Below are 26,990 nucleotides of genomic sequence, written 5' to 3' on the forward strand. Positions count from 1 at the left end.
TGTAAGTTTGATTTTTCTTCTGTCACATTTCAAATTCTTGATTGAATTGGTTCCTTGGTTCTTCATCTATTTAAATCTTTTAAAAAAATGAACAATAAGCAGTTTGATAGCGAAGATTATTTTTTCAGGTTACTAGATGAAAAGTTCATGAGCATCTGTGGGAGGACCAAGGGGGAAGTGACATCATAAGGGTCATTTCACAGGTAATCTGCCTTGTTCCTGACACCTATGAAACAGGCAAACATCCAGCAATCTGGGGTGCAGATAATGCTGCTGGTGTAGCTTCCAACCAGAGGATATGAAATTTTCAGTCTTGGGTATTAAAATGTATACTCAACAAACCTTGGAAGCCGTTGAAGGATAGTAAAAATGGATGAACTCCTAAACATAAATGTAACTTGTGGCCAATATTTATGAACAATATTTAAGATGTGCAAACAGTCAGCTAAAAATCAATTAACCTTTCCAAAAATAATCATTTTAAAAAATACTGTCTCAAAGTTAGCTTGCGTTTAAAGCTTAAAGCTTAAAAAAGAAACCTGAAATTTCCATCTGAAATGGATCAGTTGTTACAGGAAAGATACTTGTGTGAAACTGAAAAACAGGATAGCTCTTTCTACTGCAAATGTTTTACGTCACTGCTAATGTCAACTAGTTGAAAGCCTTTGAACAACAGAAGATTTTTTGAAATTATATTTTTATGCCAAAGCTTTAGATCTCAAGGAAATCGTCTTTACCCATAAAACATGAGGTTTTCTTAAAATTTTGGAAACAGCATGACCATTAGGGTGAATTAGCTATGGCTTATTTAGCCATGATTTGTTGACTAAATTCAAATCCATACTATATAAGTGGTGCCAGAATGCTTTAATAGTTAATTTAATTTCTGTCCTATGAGTAATAATAATTTATTAAATGTTTATACTGCCAAATTCCCAGTGATTCTGGGCAGTTAGGAACAAGCCCAGCAGGAAAAGAAAAATAAATACTTCAAGGACTGATACAAGCCTTTATTTTCTTTCACATTCTCTCCTGTTCTTGCAGCCATCAGATACACATATTATCCCAGGTTGGCAAAGCCCTTATAGAAGTATCCAGTTCACTAATGTCAATGTGTGCATTGCTGTTTGCTTTCTTGAAACATTGCATTGCAAAGAGTGGCCTGGTGGAGCTGCTATGTGGTCCTGTGCCTCCCCTGGTTAGCTCCAAGACTCCTGCAGTTTGCTGTGGGTGTACATAGGAAGACAATCCGGGAGGGCCCCGGGAGGGTGGGGATAAAGACAAGTAGAGAATCCATGCGCTCAGGTAGAGAAGCACCCTGGTCCCCTGACTCACTGGCGGCAGCAGTCGGTTCTTTCAATTAATGCTGTCCGCCTTCTTCCTGGCCCCAGGAGTTTCTGAACTGAAGCACATTTTAAAACTCAGACTAGGTCATGTTTCCTTTGAGACCTTTGGAGTGTTGATGTCTCCCCTGCCCCGTATTCTTAGCCTTCAGCCTCTACTGGGGTCAGAGTGAGTTCAAAACCAAAGCTTCAGTTCCCAGCTTTCAGGCTTCCAATAGTCAAGAAATGGGGAGGCTGTGAAGAGACCAGATTTTCCCCCAAAAAACTGTCAGTCAAGCATCTTTCCTTCCGCAAGGCTAAAATGGGAATTGCTGAGCAGTTTTGAGTCTTGGAGTTCCCAACTCCAATTGGCTTCTCTCCCCCCCCCCCCGCACGTTACCCCTTTTGTAGTAGCTGAAGGGGTCTTTTGCTCTTATTTCCTCTTTCACACAGACCCTGTTCAATGTTATTGATAGTTCTGCCATTTACCTGATGCTTAAAACTAAAGTTATTTGCAGAGATGCAACATGGAGAAAATTCCAAGCATCCGGGGTCTTGGCATACCTCCTGCCTTTTCTTTCCTATCTGGAGTATTTCCTTCTGCCATAAGACATATCCAGACAAATCTCCTTCATCTGAAAACAGTTCCAGAGAGAAGAGAGGCCAGCAGGGAGACTTGGAGGAGAACTTTGTTCTCAGGCACAGGTTCCCCTATGACCAGGTCTCTGGTTAGCTCTCTCAAGAGACTAGAGCAGGTCAGCTATCAGAGGACATCACCTCACCTGTTTCTGACATCCTCAGCTGGAAGTTCTCCCTGCGATCCTTCTGTGAGAGCATCCTCCAGACCAGAATGCATCAGAGGTAAGATGATGTCATCCATATTTGGTGATTTGGCATCACTAAAATTTTCTGATGGGAAGTGTTGCGTCCTTCGTGAAATGGCAAGACACGAGAAGCCGTTGTAGTTCTCAGGAACTTCTTTATTTTCGGTTCAGCATACTGGTTACAAGACGCCAACAACGCCCAAAACTCCCGGCCTCTTTTATAGGCCATTCCTGGGTCAATCTGCAACTTTTGGCACGCCAGCACTTTCGCATGCGCACAAGTACTGGCGACAGCCTGTCTGGTCCCGGGCAACTTGCACCTTCCCGGGACCGTTTGCAATGCCCCGAGCCTGCTTACACAGGCTCAGGACATAACACCCCTTCTCCCCGGGCTAAAACTATTAACCATGCCATAATAACACATGACCCATTTCGAGTGTGGTGCCATACTACCCAATGCCAGGCATTTCTTTTGCTTCCATCAGTCTTAGTGTTCTGTTTCCTCTGTTAACTCTGTTTTGCCAATAGAGTTACAAAATCCTCTAAATACTTAGGAGATTTTCTGGCTCTCTGTGACCTCCTAACCTCTGGGTACCTGTCAAGTACCCCTTGACTGAGGGGTGGTGCATACCTGTCCCCCTTGTTACACCCTGGTGATTCCCAAGGACCGTGCTCCAATGCCTGGCCTGCTTGCTTGCCCACCGGGCTTGTCAGGCCAGGGCTTCTTTCTTTGTTTGACCTGGTTGTCCTGCCTAGCTGCAGGCTCTCTGGCCCCTCTAAGTGACTGTCACTGTTGGGCGATTCTGTAGAACCTCCTAGGTCTGTCCAAGACCTGTCAGGAGGTTGTCTGTCCCCTGGTTCCCGTTCTGTCCCCGGGCTTGTGGGGGTTTCAGTGCTGTCCCAAAACTCAGTTGTCCCCTGAGTGAAGTCAGAGGTGTTGTAGTCGGGATTTGGTTCCTTGACCACCTCCCTGTATGTTTGCCCCCTTCTAGGGACAGGGGTAGTGTCGGGCCAACTAGAAGGAATGTGTGCCAACTCTCTTGCGGGGTATGGTTTATTGGGATGCTCCCGGGTATCCTCCCTGACTGGAGTACTGAGTGATGTGGGTGAGTAGTGATTATGCCCCCGGGGTGACTCCCTGGCTGGAGTAGGCGTGGATGCCTGATATCTAGTTGAGCTCCTTGAATTCCTGTTTGGAGCACTTGCGGAATCTTGAGATGAGCTGTCTGTAGCTTCCTCATTAATTATGGGCAGCAGCCCATACCCTTCCCTTTGCCCAAAGGGGTCCCCCTCCCCCCGTGGAAAAGACCCAGGAGTCTCAATGGGAAGGTCCCGTCTAGGGCGAAGCTGGTCGATGTGTCGACGCAGGACACGACCGTTGTCCAGGGACACCTCGTAAGACAGAGGACCTGTGACCCTGGATATGGTAGCGGGGACCCATGAATGACCAGGCCCGTAATTACGAGTCCAAACCGGGGCACCCACAAGTAGTTGTCTAGGTGCCCTGGGGTGTGTGAGAGAAGAAGGCAGTCTGTCCGGATGCAAACGGTCAAGCTTGGTAGTCAGTTTGCGCCCCCAACGAAGTTCAGCTGGGCTCCTCCCCGTAGAAGTGGACGGTGTAGTGCGATAAGAAAGGAGAAAGTCAGCCAACCTGTGATGCCAGTCTCCGTAGGTAAGTTTCTTCAAGGCGTCCTTGGTGATGCGAACCATGCGTTCAGCCATACCGTTGGTGGACGGGTGGAAAGGTGCAGAGGTGGCATGATGAATCATGTTAGCCTGTAAGAAAGCTTGGAATTCGGAAGAAGTGAATTGAGGGCCGTTGTCAGACACGAGGACGTTTGGAAGCCTGTGTGCAGCAAAAATCCCCCTCAGTACTTGAATAGTCTTTGCAGTGGTGGTGGAAGAGACAGGTACAACCTCAAGCCATTTTGAATGGCTGTCAACTAGGACCAAGAAGAATTGACCCTGAAAAGGCCCAGCGTAGTCAATGTGCACCCTAGACCATGGAGACTGTGTTTCCTCCCATCTATGTACAGGAGCTTGGGCATTTCGGGGCGCGAGCGTTGGCAAAGGTGGCATGCGTGCACCGTAGCTTCAATGTCTCTATCTAACCCAGGCCACCACAAATGGCTGCGCGCAAGCGCCTTCATGCATACAATGCCAGGATGACCCTCGTGGAGGGAACCTAAGACCCTAGTCCTCATTGAGGTAGGGATGACAACTCTGCTTCCCCAAAGCAGACAACCCTGGAAGGTGGACAACTCGTTCCTTTTAGACCAGAAACTCTGAAACTCAGTACCAGGACAGCTCTCTGGCCATCCAGATAAAACCCAAGAAAGGACACGTGAAAGTGTGTGATCTGTGCCTGATTCAGCAGCTACATCTCTGGCATTTAAAGGAGACTCGGGCAAGGCCTGAATGGAGAGAAGATTGATAGCTGGTGCAGGGTCAGCTTCTATTACCGGCAGAGGCAACCTACTGAGGCCATCAGCATGGCCCATTTCCTTCCCAGGTTTGTGAAATAGGGAGAAATCATAGGCAGAAAGAAAGATAGACCATCTTAGCATTCTGGGGGAGATGATTTGGGGAGTCTGCTTACATGTAGTAAACAATCCCAGCAAAAGCTTATGGTCAGTGAAGACCGTGAAATGCCTGCCATATAAAAAATCATGGAATTTTTTAATTCCAGCAACCACAGCTAAAGCCTCCCTGTCTATTTGAGAATAATTAGGCTCAACAGAAGACAAGGTTCTGGAGTAATATGCAACAGGAACCTGAGTTCCATCTGACCTGAGGTGGCTTAGTACAGCTCCTACCCCATAAGGAGAAGCATCACAAGCGATGCACACAGGAAGGGATTCATTGAAATGTGCAAGTACACTGTTAGAAGTGAGTAAGGCCTTGACCTCATTGAAACTTGCTTCATGTTTTTGTGACCACTGCCACACTGCCTGTTTGTCCAATAGCCTGTGAAGAGGCTCAGCTACACTAACCTTATGTGGAAGAAAGGAATTGTAGAAATTCAGAAGGCCCAGAAAAGCCTGTAGTTTGGCCTTAGACTTTGGCCTAGGAGCATGCATAATAGCTTTCAGTTTGGATTCAGCAGGGTGAATCCCAGTAGCATCAATTTTGAATCCCAGAAAATCAGTAGAAGGCACCCCAATTTTACATTTGTCCTTCTTAAGCTTGAGGCCCGTTTTCCTGAACCTTAACAGGACAGCCCTTAATCTCTCAGCTAAATTGTGTGTAGAGTCTCTTGCAATTAAGACATCATCAAAATAGGGGCAAACCCCTGGTATACCCCGTAGTGTGTTTTCCATTATGCTTTGGAAAATTCCAGGAGCAACATTTACTCCAAATTGTAGCCTCTTCACCTTGAATGCTCCCCTATGGGTCACAATGGTCTGAGCTACAGCAGCATCATCATCAACAGGCAGCTGTTGATACGCCTGAGCTAGGTCAAGCTTTGCAAAAACACGCCCCCCCTTGAGGGAGGCCACAATATGACTGACCACAGGAACAGGATAGGCATGTTGCTGCAATGCCTTATTCAGAGTGCATTTGTAATCAGCACAGATGCGAATGTCCCCATTTGCCTTGAGAGGCGTGACAATGGGGGTTTCCCAGGGACTGGAGTCAACAGGTTCTAGAACTCCTTGCTGAATCAGTTTGTCCAACTCAGTGTCAATTTTACCTTTTAAAGCAAAAGGGACCCTTCTTGCTTTAATTCTAATGGGAGTGACAGTGGGGTCTAGCTTTAGTGACACAGGGGGTCCTTTGTATGTGCCCAGCTGGGGGCTGAAAACATCTGCAAATTCTTTGCAGACTTCTTGTAGGTCAAGCGTTTGCAGACTATTGAGCCCTGTGACGTGTATTCCCAAGGCCTCAAACCAATCGAGTCCTATGAGACTCGTTCGTTCACCCCCTACTACTATTAGATCTAGAGGACCTTCAAAATCCTTATACTGTACGTTAAGGGTGGCCTCCCCCTTAACACAGACTCTGAAGTTTTGAAAGTCTGTTAACACAATGTCGGAAGGCCTCAACTTGGCCTGAGTTCCACTGCCAGAACAAATCTTCCTAAACGTATGCATGGAAATGATCGAAAGTGCAGACCCCGTATCCAGTTCCATAGCCAATGGAACCCCTTGTAGCTTCACCTTAAGTGACAGCTTTTTCTTAATGGGCTTGTGTGTGCCTGTCCTATAGATGCTTCTTCGCGAACCGCAAAACCCCACCCTATTTTGGCTGGGAACCCTGGTACCTTTCAGGCGTAATTCTTCCTGAGGTTGTACCTTCTGACGGCCCAGGCACACAGCTGCAATGTGTCCTTGTTTTCCGCATGCCCTGCAGATAGCGGAGCGGAACTTGCAGTCGGTTCTCTTGTGGCGACCTCCACAACCGAGGCACTTGGGGAGAGCTGAAAAGCTTCCTTTCTGTTTCCCTTCCTTCGTGGGGTAGAGACGGTCCACTTCATCGTCAGGATCCTCCTCAGAGTTCCTTTGGACTTCTTCCTGGTGCACGGACGCAGCATCTGGAGTGCTTCTGATCGGCCGCATGTTCTTGATGGCGTCACCCGCTGCTTCTTCTGCAGTGACCTCTCTCAAGGCATCTTGGAATGATAAGTCTTCTTTGGCAAAAAGTCTCTGTTGTAACTCTCTATGCCTTAGTCCGCATACAAATCTGTCTCTCAGTCGTTCTTCGAGGTCCTTGAACTTGCAGTGTTTAGCGGCTTTTCTCAGCGCGGCAATGTTCTCCGGGTCGTTGATCCCTCTGTTCGAAGGTGTAGCGCCACGCGATGACAGACAGCTTGGGCTGGAAGTGCTCTTTCAGTAGCTTTTTTAAATCTGCATAGCTGACAGATTCTAGAGGAACAGGTGCTGCAATGTTCTCAGCAATTTCGAATGCGTCTTGACCGCAAACGCACAGCAGGGTGGCATTTAAACTATCTTCCCTTACTTGGTTCACCTTGAGATAGTTTTCCACCCTGGCTACGTAGGACTCCCACCTCTCCGGATGTGAGACGTCGAATTCCGAAAGCCTTCCAATTTTTGCCATTTTGTAGAAAGGAAGGGTCTATCCGCCAGCCTACCCCCGATGCTCACTGGATTGGCGGGTTGCTGCCGAGTCAATGCTGTTCCTGCCGCTCAGGACTCACTCAGGTAAGCTTACACCTTTCTTCTGTCGATATAAGGCATCCCACCTTCGTCGCCAGTGTTGCGTCCTTCGCGAAATGGCAAGACACGAGAAGCCATTGTAGTTCTCAGGAACTTCTTTATTTTCGGTTCAGCATACTGGTTACAAGACGCCGACAACGCCCAAAACTCCCAGCCTCTTTTATAGGCCATTCCCGGGTCAATCTGCAACTTTTGGCGCGCCAGCACTTGCGCATGCGCACAAGTACTGGCGACAGCCTGTCTGGTCCCGGGCAACTTGCACCTGCCCGGGACCGTTTGCAATGCCCCGAGCCTGCTTGCACAGGCTCAGGACATAACAGGAAGCAAGAGTGTAAAATTAAAATTAAATCTGCCCGGAGGTTTGCAAATCGAAGGTTTGGTGAAGCCTGTAGTCTCTTACAGTGAGACCAAGGGTGAGGCTGCAGAACATAAGCCAACGTGGTGGGAACTAAACATTTCAGAGAATGCACAACTACAGTTAACAAGGACAGCTATTGCAACACAGTTCCAGGCCTCTCAACTGTAGAATAAACTGTGTTTGGTTTATTCATTTGAATTATTCCATTCTCATCTGTCTATTATTGAGTGTGCACAAGAGAACTCAGCTTAAATACTGCAAACAGTAATTAAAAGGATCCAGATTAAGCAAAGAGGAAGAGAACTGCACACTCGGCAGGGAGGATGCATCCCTAACTTGATTCAGAAGTAAACACGGCAACTTTCAGTGTTAATTAATGCCTTCAATGGATGAATTGCAATGTTAATTAATAATTAATACTAATTAAGTAGCTAGTGGAAGTGTGCGTGGTAAGATAGCTTCATGCTGGGGAAGCAAGTAAAGTTACAGGTAGGAAGATCAGAGAAAAGAAAGGAGCAGAACATGACTTGGAACTGAAGAATCACATCAGGCACTAAGGAAAAGCAGGGAAACTTCTCTCTACTTTTCCCAGGAATAACTGTGCCCAGTGGTCACATCTAGCAACTTTTTAACCATCTCCCTTAAAGATGTGGTTGCTGTATATGCACAACACATATACTTGATTAGGATTATATTTGCCTGTTTCTTTGGGCATGGTTTAATATGTTGCAAACCAACTCATTGCACAGTTTAACAAATTGGGTGGACTCAGAAAATGGGTTAATTCAGAACACCAATTATGTATGTTGTATGAACAGTCACTGGGATTCAGTCTAAAACCACTGCTCATTTGCTTTTTCTTTCCTGCAGCAATTAAAAAAGATGGAGGAAAAGACCAGCCATGGACCTTTCCATATCATCTAAACCTCTTGCAAATTGAACAGGGAGGAATGGGTCTTGCACTTTAAAAGCCTCCTGGGGAACAAGGTTTGACCACCACTTATTAAGTTGCTTCCAGCTTGATTCCTTTTGAAATGCGCTTAAGCAGGTGGCTCTCAACACCTCTTATAGCTGCAAGAACTGCCCAGGTTTATCCCTTAAGGGAGCTGAACTGAGCTCAGCTTAAGATCCCTTCCAATCATTCATCATTGGCTTCCTCAATCAAGTACCTGAAATTCATGCTGGAGCTTCTTCTCAATCCACTCAGTGATGTGGGGGAAAGGTGACTTCCCATTCTCCTAGCTGTGGCCATACCTTCAGATCCAACTGTGGAGGGATCCGGAAACTGTACCTGGGGCAAAAATGATTTTACTCTGAAGCATACCTATACTTCCTCTGTCGTTTCTGCTGGAAGTTGGATGTTTTCCAGTAGGCAGGGAGAACACAGAATACCTCATTTACCTTTCTTTGCTTGCTTAAAACAAGACTCCATCTGGGGATCATATCCCAGCAAACCAGGATTAATGGTTCTCTAGTTCTTAATGGGAATTCAAAAGAAAGAAGGCCAAAGCTATCTATTTAGAACTAGCACTCTGCCTCTTGTTATACTTCTGTCTTACTCGTGGTCCAGATGTGGTTGAACTACAACGCCCAACATCTGTCAACACTGGCCTTGCTGACTAAAGTTTCTAGGAATTGTACCATATTTATAGAAAACACTGAATTAAAGATGACTACATCTTTCCCATCCCTGCAAAATAAATACATAAATAGGGTTATATATGAGTAAATCCAGAGGATCTCTAGTTCTTCAATCTTGACGTGTTTAACTAGTCTCTGAAATTCTCAAAAATGAAAATAAGTTGAGGTTCAGACTAAGCATATGGACCCAATCATTTAACAAGGGCTGGAGACTCTTGAATCAAATTCTATTTTGGGAAAGAATATTAAAGATAGATGTGGAAAAAATATAATTGTCAGAATCCAATTATATTTCATCTCTAGTTATCAATTATAAAAAAACCCATTTCTGCCTTCTATGGTTTCTGCCATACGATGAAGGGAAGGGGGTGAACAAAGCGACTTTATGGCCCTCACTTCCTTCGGTATGCTTCAGAGGAACTGGTTGTGTGTATTGCCAAAAGAGCTAACCATAAGAATGGAGCTATTGCCTTTCATGTAGTTTTCTTTGAAGTCTCCATCCAGCTGGCAGTAAGAAAAAGGGGGTGGGAGTGTAATGCCTGAGTCTGTCGCTGGAAGAGGGGGGTGATTGGGTGGGACTACTGGGGAACCCCTTAAAACCTTGAATTGGAGAGCTTGGACCCCGTCCTGTCTAGAATGCCTGCAACCATTTTCTCTTAATAAAGGATTCCTTTGGAAGAATTATTCCAAGAGTTCTGTCTTCTTAAGATGCAAAGTGGGGTGGGTCCTTACATTAGACAGGACTTGCAAAATTAATCCACCTGGAAGGGAGACCCTTGCCGGGGGATTTTGCAAAAAATTACCATGTCAGACAATGGAGCAAGAAAGGGGGAAAACTCCCTGGAAAGAGAGCCGCTGACCCAATTGGAACCTTGCCAGATGTTTGGATCTGAGAGGTCAGATTCCTCAGGAGAAGAGGTTGTGGAGACACGGGACCACAAGCCTCGCTGGTCAATGGGCGTTGGAAAAAAAAGTGAGTGGGGAAAGGAATCAAGAAAGGTGACCCTGAGACAGGGGACCAAGCAACCAGAATGGAAGCAGGAGATGGAGAAATCCCTGCACGCAAGTGAAGAGGGAGAAAGCTGGGCACCGTACTCAGACTGGATCCTAGAGAAAGCTATTGACCTGATGAAGAGAACTCTCAGCTCCCTAGGAAGAATGGGACTATTACCTTTCATGTAGTTTTCTTTGAAGTCTCCATCCAGCCGGCAGTAAGAAAAAGGGGGTGAGAATGTAATGCCTGAGACTGTCGCTGGAAGAGGGGGGTGATTCGGTGGGGCTACTGGGGAACCCCTTAAAACCTTGAATGGTAGGGGTTGGCCCCTCAGGTCCTGTCTAGAATGCCGGCAACCATTTTCTCTTAATAAAGGATGCCTGTTGGAAGAGTTATTCCAAGAGTTCTGTCTTCTTAAGATGCAAAGTGGGGTGGGTCCAATGATGATGATTTGTTGTAAAGACTATATGGTTGGATGGAAAATGAAAGACGAGAATGAAGAAGTTGGAAGAATGTTGCAACAATTTGAGAAATATGAATGTAAAAATCAATACTGATTGTGAAAAGAAAAAGGAGGGATTTGTGGGAAAAAGAGCTCATTGTTTTTACAGAACTGTAAGAAGACATGCTAGCCTGTGAAGAAAATACACTGTATATATTTTATTCTCATGAGCCTAGCTGAAGCTTGAGAATTGTACTGTATGTACAAAGACCTTGCTGTACTAAAAACCGGTCTTAACCAGAGAAAGGTTTAAAGTAGATAATAGGACATTTGGAACTGAGCAGCAGAAGACAGAAGTTGAACTAAATAATGAATATGTAATTGCTAAAACATAGACACTTTTGAAATTTGAAATGGAAGAACAAGTAGAAGACTATATGGTAAAATTGTCTAAGTACTTTGGAACGGAATATTGATGGAACAAAAGGGAAATATGTGATTTAAAAATTTGAAAATTACATATTATAACTTAAAAGAGAATTTCTGTAAAATGATAAAATGTTGGTATATAACTCCAGAAAAATTGTCTAGAATATGTAAAAATACTTCAATTTATGTTGGAAATGTGGACAACATGAAGGGTCATTTTATCATGCGTGATGTACTTATAAAAAAGCCAGACATTTTGGGTTCAAATACAGATGTTACAAAGAATTTTAAAGATCAACATTCAACTGGAATCAGAACTGCTCTTGCTGGAATTAATGGGCAATCAAGTAGACAAGAGTCACGGAGGAGCATCCTTATATATGATTTGTACCATGAGACAATTATATGTACAAAAATGGAAAGATTCCTAAATATCCATAACAGAGGTTGGTGAAGGTAACAGAATTACTAGAGATAGAAAAATTAAGTTCTTTGATAGGCGAAAGATCAACAACTACTTTATCAGTGACTGGAAATGCCTTGTAGACTTTTTGCTGAAAAAAGAGAAAAATGGACTTGTGATTGACAGGTTTCAAAAAGGGAGTTTATGGAATTCCCTCACCTAAGTTACTGATGAAGATATTGAAGAGTACTGGGCCTGGCTTTCAATTTTGACGTTGTACTAAAACAGACCCAGGAAGAGGGGGCTCCGTCTTTTGCATTCGATTTCACCCCACTGGGGACCCTGGGAGGGTTGAAATTTGCCCTTGAGGTGACAAGCAAGGGGGGGACCCTCATTGATCTGAGGAAGCCCTCCAAACTGCCAAGGGAAAGATTGGCTAGATTCACGTAGCCAGTTGAAAGCTGCTGATGTCAACGCTGTAAACATTGGATGTTCCAACTCTGACAACTGATGAAAATGGCAGCCATTTTCTCTTTGCTTTTACCATGCTTTTTCTAGTATTTAGAAATCAGGGGCAGAAGGGGGGCGGGTTGGAATGAAAGCTTGAGGTCAGTTAGCCATAATAATAATGCTGCTTTGTGAGAACTGAAGGACGAGCTGATGCTTTGGTGGGCTGAGGAGCTGGGGAGAAAGCCCACATTTTAGGCTAATTGGAGAATGTGATTTATGAGAGCTTATTGGGGGTGGGAATTGCACTTTGTTACTTTGTTTTTTGGGGAAGGGAATTTAGTTTTTGGGTTCAACTATGTAGTGCCGATACTTTGTTTCCTGAATAAAATGTTCTTTAAGGAAGAATTTTTGCCTTGAAGTTCTTTTGATGGGTTTCATCTATTGGAACCATGACAATAACCGAAAAACTACCTTTCTACCTTAACCACCTTGGGGTCCTGAGCTCCAGTCACCTTCCCTAAATCAGGGGGTAGGCTGACAAAGACTTGGGGAAGATCTCAGCATGAAGGAAGAAGTACCTGTAACAAGCACCCTGGCCATGGTTGTTGCCTCAGCAGAGGGAGCGCAAGCCAGCACATCGGTGGTGAAAGAAACATTTGATGCCTTAAAGCAATGCCAATTTCTACCCAAATCCAGCTGCTACAGTCGACGTGGTCACAGCCAATCTGGAAGGGGAAGCATCTGAGTGGCTAAACAATCTGTACGATGAGCAAGCGCCTGAACTGGGGAATCTCCATCTCTTCCTCCTTGGATTAAGAGCCAGGTTCGAGGACTCATCCATAGCCCTCAAAGCAGAGAAACAAATTCACAAGATAAAACAAGATGGTAGACCTTTATTGGAATACGTACAAGAATTTCGCAAGGTAGCAGGTCGGATAAAAAGGTGGCCTGAGCAGTCCCTAGTGCGGTGTTTCTCAACCTTGACAATTTTAAGGCATGTGGACTTCAACTCCCAGAATTCCACAGCCAGCATTGCTGGATCACCTTTCCCAGGCCTGTGTCTATTGGGCTGTTCTTAATCAATTGCAGGAGTTGTATCAGGCAGCAGTAAGGCTGGACGTTGAGGTTGCTTGCTACAAGAAGCCACCACCTCCAGAAGCTGGGCTGAAACCAGAGCAAGACAGGTGGCCTCCTCCTCGAAAATCCCCAGCCATTGCGGCCGTGGAATCCCCCATCTGCCGGTCCACCCATCAAATGCTTCAGGTGTGGACAACAGAGGCACCGAGCAGCAAGTTGCCCGATCCTGTTTCCCCAATAGGGGAGCAGATTGGGGCCACCAGTGAGGAAGAAAGCAATCCAGCAGCCAGCGAAGGAAAAATCAAACTGGATCATGCAAGAACCTGTTGCCCAGGTCACATCAGTCACAAAGGAGAGCGCCGAGGCCCAAGCTGGACCTGCCACCATTCTGCCCTCCGACGACAGCGACGATGGAGAGAATGACCAGATGGTGAGTTGACCCATTCCACCTTTTTCTCTTGCTGCCAAACTCATAATCACTAAGACGGGTGTACAAGTGGATTTGAGAATGCTTATGGACTCAGGGTGCTTCCTGTGTGTTATTAGCTTACCTCTTGCCCTTAAAATGGGTATACGAGCAAGGTTGCTCTCCAAGCCCATGAGATTTGAACAAGCTGATGGCTCTTTAATGGGAGGAACTTTAGTCACACAATTGACAAGCTGATACGCTTAGAAATAGGTGAACATTGGGAGTTCCTTCGCTTCATAGTGGCTCTGAAGATGAATGAGGCTGTGATTCTAGGTCTATCCTGGTTAGACAAATGGAAACCTTTTATTTGGTGGGAAAAGGGGATGAGGACTGTGGGATTACCAAACCCCCTCTTAATTTGGTCTACGTTACTGGAGAATTTAGTTCCGTGGTGGCGAACCTATGGCACGTGTGCCACAGATGGCACGCAGAGCCTTCACTGGGGGCACGCATGCCGTCACCCCAGTCTTAGGCCTTCAGCTGAGTTTTATAAAACCTTTTCACTTTAGGCCTCCGCCCTCATGTGCAAAAAAAAAAAAAAAAGTTCAATCCATCAATTTCTTTTTTGTTTTTTTGCAGGACAAAATGGCTATTTTTTTTTTTTGCATTATCAAATAGAGAGGAGAAGCAGACTCTCATTGTGCTATTTTGTTTTCTTCCTCAAATCTTTTTTTTTTAATTTCAAAATTTTATTTATAATACAATTAAAAAAAACATTGGATGTAACGTGACATTCCAATATATACATTCTTGTGAGCCTGTCCCTTTCGGCCCATTGTAATATTTTATATAGTGTCTCTTCCTCTGTGGGAATTTCAATCCATCAATTTCAACTTCTTGGGGGGGGGGAGATCTAGCAAAGTTGGAATTGATGGATTGAACTTTTTAGTCCCACCCAGTCTGCCGTTACCACGGCAACCACGCCCACCCGGCACCCAAGGATACATAAGTGGGTTTTGGGTTGCAGTTTGAGCACTCAGTCTCTAAAAAGTTCGCCATCACTGGTCTAGTTGTTTTGGCGCGCAATTGTGGAGGAAATTTAAAAATAAAAACATATATGCTTTTAGTATTATCATATTTTATATTTTATAATTATCATTGTATAATCAGTTGCCTGAGTAGATGCTTTGAGTATATAGGGAACATACAAGCCTCAGGTGGAGGAAGGGGGGAGAACAGGAGTTACCATGGGGCCCAGTGTGAGTCACCATCGAGGAATTGTTTTTAAGGACCTTCTGGTGCCTGGTACCCCTACTGGATCTAACAGGTGTAGAAGATGGGAGACATCACTCCTCCAGAATTGATATAGGATAGTAGGGGAGGGATCTTATTAGTAAGATGTTTAGGCGCTTCTGATAGATTGTAACCTCCAAAGCCTAAGCCGATGGGGCCATGGGGGAGGGAATGGGACGTCACGATAGGATGTATAATAATATGTGATTTTGGAATTTGGGGTGTGGTTCAGTGCTTGGCTACATTGCATTGCCTTCCTGAATCCACCACACTTTGCAAACCGTTCTTTTTTCAGACTTTTTTGTGAAGTCTAATAAACTTCTTTTCTATTTGTAACTCAGAGTGCATTTCAATCTGTTACTATTTTTGTGTCTAACACAATGCCCTATAGCGCCATCTTGAGGGAAGACGTTAAAGCGGATTATGTCCAGGATTTGAGAACCTCTTTTTCTAATGCTGGAAAAAGTAGGCCTAAGTACATTTTCTTTTCAGTTTTTGGCTGCAATTTTTCTCACGGAGGCCAATAAAGTTCTAGCATGTTCTCCTCTCTCCCACTTGGCCTGCTCTCCGTGTGCCCGCGTCCTCCGTTGCCCGTGCAGGTGCCGGGTAACCCTGAACGGGCCAAGCCATCGGGAGAGGAGGGGGCGAGGAGGGAGGGGCTGGCCGCTCGCCGTTTGGCTCTGCAGATTTCCCCCGCCAGAAGCTCTTTCCCAGCGGGGGGGGGATGCCTTCCCGTCTCGGGCCAAGCAGGCGGCCGGCTCTGCCCAAAATCCAGCACCCGCCCCCGTCTCTGCGTGGCCGACCGGTGTTCCTTCCCCAATGAGGCGATCGCGTACAAAGCGGCGGGGGAAAGGAGACCCTTGCGGGGTTTTCAGGGTTTCCACCCAGGGCTGCAAGCGGCCATTGGGAGAAACGCCTCCCGGTTCCAACGGGCCGCTTTGGGCAAACCTAACCACGTAAAGCCCCCGACGGGCGGTTTGGCCGCCGTAGCCGCTCCTCAGTCCCGGCCCGCCGCTCGGGCTGCCCAGAAGCGGGGCGCCCCTCCCCCCGAACCCTCTGGGGAGGCGCTACCTGCGCAGCAGCGCCCCCTGCCGCCCCTTGGCGGCCCGGGCAGACGGCCGGAGGAGGAGCGGCGGGGGGGGGGGGGCAGGCGGGCGACAGACCGAGCGGGGCGGCCATGGCCTTCTGCAGGTTCTTCGGCGGGGAGATCTATCAGAGTCATTTCGAGCCCGGTAAGGCGCGAGCGCGGCTATCGCTCCGGCCCCGCTCGGCTCTTCTCGCGACTCCGATTGCGGAGGGCGTCCCGGGCGGGTCTTGGTTACTCTTTGAGCCGGCCCTCCCCGGACTGGCTCCCGGAGGGGTCGCGCTCCCAGCTCCCTTCGGCCCCAAGCAGGCATCGAAATTCGGCAGCGCCGGAGGGCAGCAGCTGGGCGAAAGAATCCCTGGGTTGTGTGAGTTTGGGGGGGGGGGACGGGGACCGGCTGGCTGGAGAAAGTTGCGCGATGCCCTCCCCCACCCTTTGTCTCTAGAGATGGCTGCCCAATCCGCTCGCTGTGGCCGCCCCCCTCCCCGATGCAAACGCTTAGCTCCCTCCTGGTGTTGAGGCGGGGGGGGGGGGGGTTCCTAGAAGCAGAGGAAACCGAGATCGGGAAAGTTGCATCCTTTGCATTTGGTGCTCCCGGGAGATTACAGCCACTAGATGAGAAGAATCCCACGGCCGGGAGGAACCTTGGAGGTCTTCTAGGGCAACCCCCTACCCAGGCAGGAGACCTTCCTAGAGAGTTGGGAGGTGCAGCATGTACAGTGCTGAGCAAAGAGGCAGCGCCTGTGTCCTGGACCGAACCCAGGTCTCGAGAGGGATCAGAAATTAAAGATCTACTGGTTTTGCCCCCCACCTATCTATTTAAAGCAGACCACACCCCTACGAGGTAGAACAGGGTAACATCCCCATTATTGATGTTCAGGAAAAATGCTTTTGAACTATGCCAGTGTTTCCCAAACTTGACAATTTTAAGGCACGAGGACTTCAACTCCCAGAATTCCACAGCCAGCGTTGCTGGCTGTGGAATTCTGGGAGTTGAAGTCCTCGTGCCTTAAAATTGTCAAGTTTGGGAAACACTGAACTATCTTGTCACAGCTTGAATTCTTGTCACAGCTTGAATTCTTACCCTGACCCCAGTGCAAGCGTGTTGGGGAGGGTGTGTGCATGTGCACTGAATATTTGTCCTAGCAAATGCAGAAATATCTGCAGCACAATTTCTCCCCTTGCTCACATTTCTCTTGGCATGCAGGCCACTTCTGATGCTGTTTTTCCAGCTTCATATTTTCTCTTCCTTCCTGTTTATCTGCAAGTGAAATGGGAGGGAGAGGTGTGTGTGTCAGCCCTGGGGGGGGGGGGTAGACCAGAGGAGGAAACTGAGTCCACAGGAAGACGAGCAGTACATATGGCGACTGGCTAAAGGTAAAGAATCTTGCAGGCTCCTCCCCTCCCTCTGATGCCCCAGAGGGTCTGAAGGAGCCTGCCTGCATCACCCCAATGCTTTCCTCTCTGAAGAGAACTTCTGGCCTCTCCTGTGTCTGTCTCTGATCAGCACTTGCTGATGGACTTGTAGGGAGGAAGAGAAAGTTCTCAGAAGGTTCCCAGGCTTGACAGGAGGAAGTGTGCTGCTCAGGTCACACACACACACACACACACACACAGCAGTAGGTCAAAAGATCTTTATTGAGCTGCCCGAACCAAGTATACAATTCCCAGCAGCTCTTGAATAACAAAAGCCACACACATCCCCTCTAAGTTGCCCCCTCTACGTTCCACCAGGAGTTCTAAGGAACCGGCAAGAGGGGTGGTCTCAATTCCGGAAGCCAGGCAGAATCCAGAACAAAGGTGCTCGATGAGGCAAGAGTTCCAAGGGCTTGAATGTGTCTGCAGGACAAGGCACCAGGCCAAGGCACAAACCAGAGGTCCAAAGTTCAACACGAGTTTGAAGGCAAAACATGTGAAGCAGGAATCATGGAGCACGGCATCCATGCACTGTCAGGGCTGCCTCTACCCAAATGCTAGGAAAGGAAAACCCTTCATTCCGTAGATTTAGAGAAAAGGTACTTTTACTAGGAAAGAAGTGACTGCAGTTAATTCAGGCGAGATCTGAGACAAAACTGCGTGAAAGCGTTCAAATTGAAAGAAACCCTAGAGTCCACCCCCACCCCCTTGCCTTGTAATTAGGCAACTAGAGTTCAATCAATGGCCAGAAGATGTTTTTGCAAAGTCTCTGTTTCAGGTGCATCATCTCTGACTGCTGCATGCCAAAGCCTGAAGAAATGACCTTGGAGAGATAAGCAAAATCTAAGCTGGCCATTGAAAAGCTTCACCCCCCCCCCCGCCCCTTTCTGTGGCAGCTGACAGCAATGCTCCTCTCTTTGTGTGGGATTAAATAGGCAACATGGTAGGGCTCCTGACGACGGGGAAGACTGCCTCCTTGCAAGTAAACTGGCCGACCGGGTGTTGTGCCTAATGCCTCTCCGCCCTCTGTGTCCTTGGATGGGGGGAAGGGGTGGACTCCACTTCCTCATCCTGGCTGACTGTAGGCAACTACTCTTGTTCTTTGCTTGAAGTCTCTGGCTGACCTGCTGCAGCTGTGGCTCCCTCTGATTGGGCTCAGCCTGCTAGTCATCTGGTCGTTCCAGCTGTGCTGCTCGTCAAGCTAGAGCCCCCCTCTCCCCCTTACTCTCTTCCCCTGAGGGACCCAGCTCCTCCTCCTCCTCTGGAGGCACATCTGTGACAGAAAGTTACAAAATATCTCACCCTTACATATTTATCCTAAGGAGACCCAATTTGATGCAGTGGTTATATGTTAATATGTTAATCATGAGAGAAGGGTCCTCTATACCAGAAATGCCTCCAATATTCTCCTAAACGGTTGCCTTGGAGCATGAAGCAAATGGGGAAGCTTCGGCATGGGCAGATCAACCTATGCAATCTGCTTTTCCATTTTGGGGAAGGAAATAGGTTGTTTAATTGCTGACAGTCAGGAGACTAAGTCAAAAGCTAAAATGATCAGTATTATTTTTAAGAAGCCTTGGATATCAAGTGAGTTTTTCCATTAAAAGCTCCCACTTTCTGGATTTTCAAATTTGGATGCAGTCGTGCCCTGCAAAAGCAGCAATCCACATATTATGAGATGCAGCGCTGTTTCCTCCCATTGCTTTTTTGCTTTAACATTGCAGTAAAATTCCTCTGGGCCACCAGGCCTGTTGCTGTCTCAAAGTGGAAAAACCGTTCAGGTGGTTTCTCGTGAAAATATCCTGGAGGACGGAAGAGGCAGCCTCCTTGTGCAAGAAAATCCCTCTGCAAATAATGATGTCTGATGCTTGTGGAATCTTCATAGCGAGAGACAGTAATGCCATTTTTTTCCATTCATGAGAATATTTCAAAATCATTCTATGGAGATAAATATAATTTCTCTTAAATGTATGCCAAATAGATTTCTCTCTAAGTTTATATCATAGTTTGGCTGTTTATGGAATTCATTTCTGGCAGCAGTTAATGATTTGGGCCTTCCTCTTGGGGCTTCTTTCAATTCTCACACACGTTGTTGAGGGCACAGATCGCCAAGCTCAGAGGCCTCCCAACCCTGATCTTTGCCTTCTCCACTGTCCCCATAGAGTTGCCATCTCCAGCCTGCAGGCCCACTTGGCATTTCTGGTGGCTCCTTCATGCCCTGGCAGCCAGTAGCAAATTTCTTGACTGCACATTCACAGGCCCTGATTTATGCCACCACTTCATGCTCAAGAATAAAATAATTTCTTCCACCATTTCCCATAGTTTCATGTAACAAAGAAAGTCAAACTAGTGTCAGTTGCTGGTTTCCCTGCATTTGTCAGTTTTACTCTTCTTCCCTAGCAAAAGAAAAAAATTGAACTGTCCAGTAACAACTTAATTTTAGGTTTCTGGCTCTGCAGTCCTAACTAATTGCAGCGTCATGGCAGAGTCTGGAAAGTTTCGACTATGGGGTATCTGATTATATGTCCAAATTACAATTGGCTTGGTGATGCATAGCTAATTATTATTTATATTTTTGAATTAAATGTTTTCCCACTTCCCAAACGGTGTGAAAGGGGGAGAGCACAAGGAGAAAACTAAGTTCAGATTTAACCTAAGTCTTTTCAGACATAGGATGTGGTATACTTAGTATTAATCTTTAATAACAATGACGCTTAGACATATACTGCTCTATAGAGCTTTAGAGTCCCCTCTAAGCGATTTACAGAATCAGCCTGTAGCCCCAACAATCTGGGTCCTCATTTTAATAACCTTGGAAGGATGGAAGGCTGAGTCAACCTTGAGCCGGTCAGGATCAAACTCCTGGCTGTAGGCAGAATTAGCCTGCAATAGTGTACTCTAACCACAGGGCTCCTTAATATAATGAAGCTGTACCAGCTGTTGATTGCTCTTTACCAACATGAGAATCCAGATTCCTTGTGAAGCATTCTTGAAACATTCTTCCTCTTGATGCAATCTCAACCCAGGGCTGCTTCTTCTCATGTCCTACATTCCAGTGGATTCACTGCCATCTCCTTCATGGTCCAAGGCAGGAGACCCTATATCATTCCAGACAAATGGCTGTCTCTTTTTAAAAGCCTCCAGTGATGGAGCACACACAACTTCTGGAGGCAACTTCCATTCCACTGGCTGATTGTTCTCACTGTCAGGAAGTTTCTCCTTAATTTCAGCTTGCTTCTCTCTTTAACAAGCTCTCCCCCATTTCTTCTTGTCCTCCCCACGGGTGCTTTGGAGAATAATTTGACCCCCTCTTCTCTGTGACAGACCCTCAAATATTGGAAGACTGCTATTATGTCGCCTCTAATCCTTCTCTTTGTTAGACTAGTTCTCTCATCATACGGTTTAGCCTCCAGACTCCTTATGGTCTTTGTTACTCTTTTCTGCACTCTTTCTAGAGCTTCAGCATTGTTTTTGTATTGTGGTGAGCACAACTGAATGCAGTATTCCAAGTGTGATTTTACTAGTACAGTGGTACTAATGGTACTAATACTTCATGTGATCTTGGTATTATTCCTCTGTTTATGGATCCTAGGATTACATTGGCTTTTTTGCATCTGCAGCACACTGCTGGCTCATATTTAAATGGTTTTCCACTAGGACAACTAGATCTCTCTCACAGGTACTACTGTTGAGCTAGGTACCATCCATTCTATACCTGTGCATTTGGTTTTTTTCGTCTACTCTAAGTGTAAGACCTTTTCTCACCACTGAATTGCATTTAGTTGGACAGGGCCCAGTGTTCAAGTCTGTCACCAACTGGGGGATTGTGGACCCCTGTATTAGTGGATTGATAGTTTCCTTAACTTCTTTCTTGCTTTTTGCATGTTGAAAGAATTTTTTTTATTTTTGGCATTTGTTGGTATTTGGGCTATTTGCTGGTATTCTGTTTTAGTTATATGTCCCTCTTTTGAATTTTTAATACTTGTCCTTTTTGTGCTCTCAGTTTGTCAGAGAGTTCTTTATGCAACCATGTTAGTTTCGTCTGGGTCCCTTGTTTTCTTTCTCTGCTATTGGATTAGGTTGGGTTTTTATAATCTTATTTTTCAGAGGTTTCATAATGTCTTGAATTGTTTTCCCCATTTAAGATTTCCATCCATGGAATCCTCCTAGTTTTATGATAATGTTTACTGAGGGCATAGTGCTTAAAGTCAGATAGGTGAAGTTGGCCACAGCATTGTGTACAGTAGCTAAATAGGGTTAGATTGTTTGTGTATCACATCTTTCAGATGTGCTGAACTCTTTGTGGAATTCCAGTAGCCATTGTGGAAGGTGCCTTATTGGAGAAGGCTGAACTAGGTCAACCAGCTCAATATTTTGTTCTCCACTATGAAAATAATATTTACAGATAGCTAACTTATGGTAGTAGTTAAGCCTGGTGATTATAACTTGTGACAATTGTAAAGCGAGTCACCACATGATCAATCTAATTTTACGCCCTTTTTTGCAGCAGTTGAATAGCAAATGTGAATTTGTTGTTAAGTGAACACTGTGGTCTTTAGTCAAACCCATTTTTCACCATAGGCCAGTTTTTGCCATAAACAAAAAATAAATATCAGTTTATAAATGGCAGTCATATGACCGTGGGATGCTGCAAATGATCATACGGGCCAGTTGCCAATCGCCCAAAATGCAGCCATGTGACGGTGGGGAGGGGGCATTGGAACCTCAGAATTGGGTCTTAAGTAATGCGGGAATCTGACATAACTTCAAACAGTCATTACGTGACCAGTCATAAGTCGAGAACTACCTGTAGGAATGAGTACAGAAGGAAAAAATATGGCAACCTTCTAGAAAACCTGTGATGGTTATCAATTTTTGGCTGATGTTTGAGATGAGTGTAATGAGGCGCGCTTTCCTCTGCACACCAGCCTTCCTGTGAATGTGTGCCTATTTAATTCCTCCGTGTCATATATATTCTTCTTCCTCCTTGCCTCCATCACAGGTATATACATTTGTTCCAAATGCGGCTATGAATTATTCTCCAGCCAGTCCAAATTCCTTCATTCGTCCCCTTGGCCAGCCTTTACCCATCCTATTCACAGTGACAGCATCTCCAAGTACTTAGAACGGCCAGGAGCTTTCAAGGTGAGGACTTGGGTTGTGTTGCAACGGACTCAAACCTTGGCAAGGGCAGAGTTCTTGAATCAGGATCCCAAATGCAGCTGAAGCTTGCTGGTAAATCTGGCAATTCCCAGAGTTGCATTTGAAATTGTAGGGATTGTTTCCAAGGTTCGGCTTTGAAGAGAAGCTGTTTATTCAGAATGCAAGCAGCTTCTCTAACAGGGGCGAGGTAGATTTATCCTCTTGTTTTTGCTTCCTTTTACAGCCAGTGTCAGAATCCAATCATATTTCATCTTTAATTACCAAATATAGAAACTCCCAATTCTGCCTTCTTTGGATTCTGCCATAAGAGGGAGAGAAGGGGGAGAACAAAGGGGCTTTATGGCCCTCACTTCCTTCAGTACACTTCAAAGAGCTGAATGCTGAATGTGTGTTTATTGTAACATCAAAGCGTTAGCACTAGAGAACCTTATCATAACAAAGCAGGATACTTGCCTTTCATGTAGTTACCTGAAGTCTCCATTCAGACGGAAGAAAGAAGAAAGGGGGTGGAATTGTGATACTTGAAACTATCACTGGAAGGGGGGTTGATTGGGTGGGACTACTGGGGAACCCCTTAAAACCTTGAATGGAAGAGCTTGAACCCCAAGTCCTGTCTAGCATGCCTGCAACCATTTTCTCTTAATAAAGGATTCCTGTTGGAAGAATTATTCCAAGAGTTCTGTCTTCTTAAGATGCAAAGTGGGGTGGGTCCTTACAGCCAGTGTTGATGCCAGTGCATTACAGTTTAAACAGTTCTTGTCTTTCTCTTTGTTTTAGATCAGGTCTACGGGCTTTCCTCAAAACCTATATTTATTTGTTTTCTCTAGACACCCATCTCAGTCAAGTGATTCAAATTGTTTTAATTCTAAAACAAAACTGTACAAAATAAATATGTACAGCAGCTCAGAAAATTACAGTATCAGAGTAATTGTCAGTAAAGCCAAGAAACGGGACCCAGGCTCTGACCCATGGCCAGATTTTTAAAGCCTTATGAAATTTTATAAGTATGTTTAGAAAATATTATAGTGCTTTTGAGGTATTTTATAGATACCACATTTTCAATTAGAAGCTTCTTGAATATATTGATCAATAATGAAATATTATAAATAATCAAAGACTGCTTTCCAGGAGGAAGACAAAAAACCCAAGGAATGAATAGTAAGGAAGCAAGTAAGGGACTGCAGAGGGAATAGCATTTCCTTCTGAACAAACCTTGTAGGAAAAACGATGGGACTGGACATGGAGTACTCTCTGTTATGGGCTGATTTCAGGAAAAGGGTCTTTGTATAGAAGCAGCTGATATATGACAGCAGAGAGGTTGTACTCTTAATTCCCTCTAAATTTCCTTGCAGGTCTCATGCGGCAAGTGTGGGAATGGCCTGGGTCATGAATTCCTCGATGGTGGCCCCCAAAAGAGCCAATCTCGTTTCTGAATATTTAGCAGTTCTCTCACATTTGTTCATAAAGGTATTGTTAACCTACCACCTGCCCTTCCTTACCCAGATTGCAAAATTATTTTTAATACTATCTCATAATGTAATATTTGGAAAAAATAGTTTTGGCCGCAATGTTCTATGGACTGCATGCAGTCTCACTGTGAAGAGTTCTAAATGATCAGAAAATGTACCAGTAGCTTTCAATAACACAGCAAGCCTTTCCAGAATTGTATTAGAGGCTATCCATTCTTCTATCCATTCACTGGGGTAAGCTCAGGCCAGGGTTTAAGGGCTGGTGTTTAAAGGCTCCATTCAATCTATAAACTATACAAATCTGCCTGCCATTGGGTTGAATTTTTCCAGGTTGGGAAAGAAATAGACACAAAATCCTTAAGCCCCATGATCCCCATCCATTCCCTCAAAATAATTGAAATATGGGGACCAGTTTACTCTTCCTGGCCATCAGTTGAATTCCCTTTTCCAAATAAAGGGAGATCATCCCTCATATATACAAACCACGTACCCACGATTCTTCACCAGCAAATGCTCTGGGCAGCTGACCTTGAAACTCTCCCCAAATAGGGTGGAATGTTAGTTAGTTGCCCAATTTTTCACAGTGGAAAGTCCAACTGTTAAAGTCAGGGGCAGTGTACATTTTGACATTCAACAGTTTACTGAATTTATTTTGACTTGCTGCCAAAGAATGCTTCAAATTTTATCTGTAGCAAAGCAGCTCCTAAAATTCTGTTTGGAATGAGAACTGTTGAACTTGCTATCTCTCTTTCTCTTACTTTCCAGATCAATCTGGGAAGAACATGGAAAAATAAACAGGCTGACAGCACTTTGGGGAAACTCCACTCTGAGCCTTTGGTGTTGGATGGGAAGCTTCCATTGCAACGTGATCTTAAACTGAACAAAACCAACTTGCTGGACTTCTCCTCTTCCTCCATTCAGATCCAAGTAACCAGCACCTGGTCCGGCCATGAGATGCTTGGCAGAGTGCTCCAAGTGTGGAAAGCCGCACCCCAGAATTCCCCCAAGAGTTCCATATGCCAGAATATTTTGCCCCAATTCAGATGTGAACTGCTCAGGTTATTCTGCTTAAGCTAGCAGGCCAGGGCTAGCTTAAAGGGGGCTGCAAGTGAATAGACCCCTGTCTTAATGGAGCATGGCAGTGGCATTTTTCAGAAGCCTTTTTCAGTGGCATTTTAGGCTTTCTGGCTTCCCCTCTTCTCACTGTCTGCTTCCACTGCTTATGTTATGCCAGAGAGAGGAGAGTTACTACCAATTGCAACCCAATATTTGCCCCTCTTTCTTCACTTGGTCCTGAGTGAATGGGCTCCTAGCCTTCGTGCCAATGTGGTATCAGAGAGATGGGGTGTGCCCTTATAGACTACTTCTACTTGCGAAACCCACAAGAAATGTGGCAGGAAGCAATGGTGCCTCTGGAGTAATTTTTTTGGGAAATGTTTAAGATGTATGTTGGTGTTTCTGGTGGAGCTTAAGATCCCTGTGATGCATCAGATCCCACCAATCATCTCCCTCTAAGCACATTCCTCCATCATCACTCTGCTCCAGCAGGAGGTTAAGCAAGGTAATAATTTTAATGGTCTGCTCCTGGCCAGAAGAAGCTGCCATGGCTGTTGTAAGATTTACAAATGGGCTGTATTTAGATTCTCCAAAAGGCCCCTTCTTCCCTACAGCAGACAGTCTGCAGTCCTGGGTCCCTCGTCCAGGACGCACTATAGAACACCCTAAAATGCTGCTACTCCAAAATCTTTCCTTGTGCCCCTCCACACATCCTCAGAAATGTACTTGCCTTTTCCTCCAGACTGACCTCCTCTCTCACTGTTTGTGAGCAAGACTTTCTGGCATCTGAAATCATCCTTCTGTCAAGGTGAAAGTGGCGCCTTTCCAACTCCCTGACATAACCTTAGCATCTGGTGGATGCCCCAAGCATCATGATAACATTACACAGTGGATGTGAATATGTAATATCTGCATATAGATTGTGATGATGTCTTGATGCATAAGCATCACTGTGGCTTCTGCATATTATATAATTCACATTGTTTCCATAATGTTGCTGATGCTCATAATGTGACTGACTTTCCCCATAGGTGTCCCGTGTCTATCCTGGGGGGGCATTTTCTGGTATAGCATCATGGTATGAATTGCCCTATGTAAACCCATTTTGGAAAGCAGGGGTGAGGAGCATCTATATGAGCCTCCCAGAAAATGCCCCAGGGAGCAAGTATCGCCTACCTGGCACCTTTAGACCCACAGAATTCTCAGGAAAAGAAAATGAGTAACCTAGTTGGCATTTAATGTTTGCATACAGCAAAAATGAACTAAGTTTTTAAACTGTTGATTGAGAAACAGATGAATTGGGTGTCCTTTTGACTTCAATGTGAGCCCACCTCAGGTGCATCAGAATCCCTTTGCGTCACCATTAGAAACAGGTCATAGGAAGGCAAACAAGAGCCTTACTTCTGAGAGCTGCCAATGAATGAGAAATACATGAAAGGAGAGGTTGCAGGTCTTGTCTAGGTTGCAACTTGTTGAGGTCACTTAAAATTCCTAGAGCACACTGTGGGTGACAAAGTTGGATCTGAATTAGAATTTAGATGCCTGCACCAAAGAAAATATCATTTGGCTGGTGGTTATTCTCTGGAGCCAAAAACTGCATCCCATCACATGTGCAGGCTCTGAATGCTAACATAAGAAACCAGTGTGACCTCTCTGCTCAAAGGGCTAATAGCATAATATTACAGTGGTCAAGAGCTCTCACTTCTTTGCCTTGCCTCGTGATGATATCTTTCCTGAAGGAGTTCGGTGAAGCCTGGCCTTTGTTGGTCATCCAACTGTGAAGATCCACCTCTGGCCATTACTTGAGCTTCACTCTGATGGAAAGAGTCAGCTTTCAGAGAGCTGAAGTGAGACAATTAAAGGGTTCCCCCCCTCATGTTTTCACATTCTTTTTCTTGCATGTGCTGTCAGATAAAGTCCAACAAATGTGAATAGTCTAGAACAGTGGTTCTCAACCTTTTTAATGCCGCGACCCCCAACTGG

General features: G+C 45.4%; 1 protein-coding gene across 1 annotated transcript; it reads left to right on the forward strand.

Moving 5' to 3' along the window:
• The first annotated feature begins 15,965 nt into the window (after positions 1–15,965).
• MSRB1 (methionine sulfoxide reductase B1) lies at positions 15,966–25,996 on the forward strand. Its single transcript, XM_039355289.1, has 4 exons — positions 15,966–16,051; positions 22,322–22,464; positions 23,835–23,949; positions 24,717–25,996. The coding sequence occupies exons 1-4, from the start codon at positions 15,997–15,999 to the stop codon at positions 24,743–24,745; spliced, it is 342 nt and encodes a 113-aa protein (XP_039211223.1). The 5' UTR covers positions 15,966–15,996; the 3' UTR covers positions 24,746–25,996.
• Positions 25,997–26,990: the final 994 nt, after the last annotated feature.

This window comes from Crotalus tigris, unplaced genomic scaffold (assembly GCF_016545835.1).
Source record: "Crotalus tigris isolate CLP2741 ecotype Arizona unplaced genomic scaffold, ASM1654583v1 scf7180000018654.113956, whole genome shotgun sequence".
Taxonomy (NCBI): Eukaryota; Metazoa; Chordata; class Lepidosauria; order Squamata; family Viperidae; genus Crotalus; species Crotalus tigris.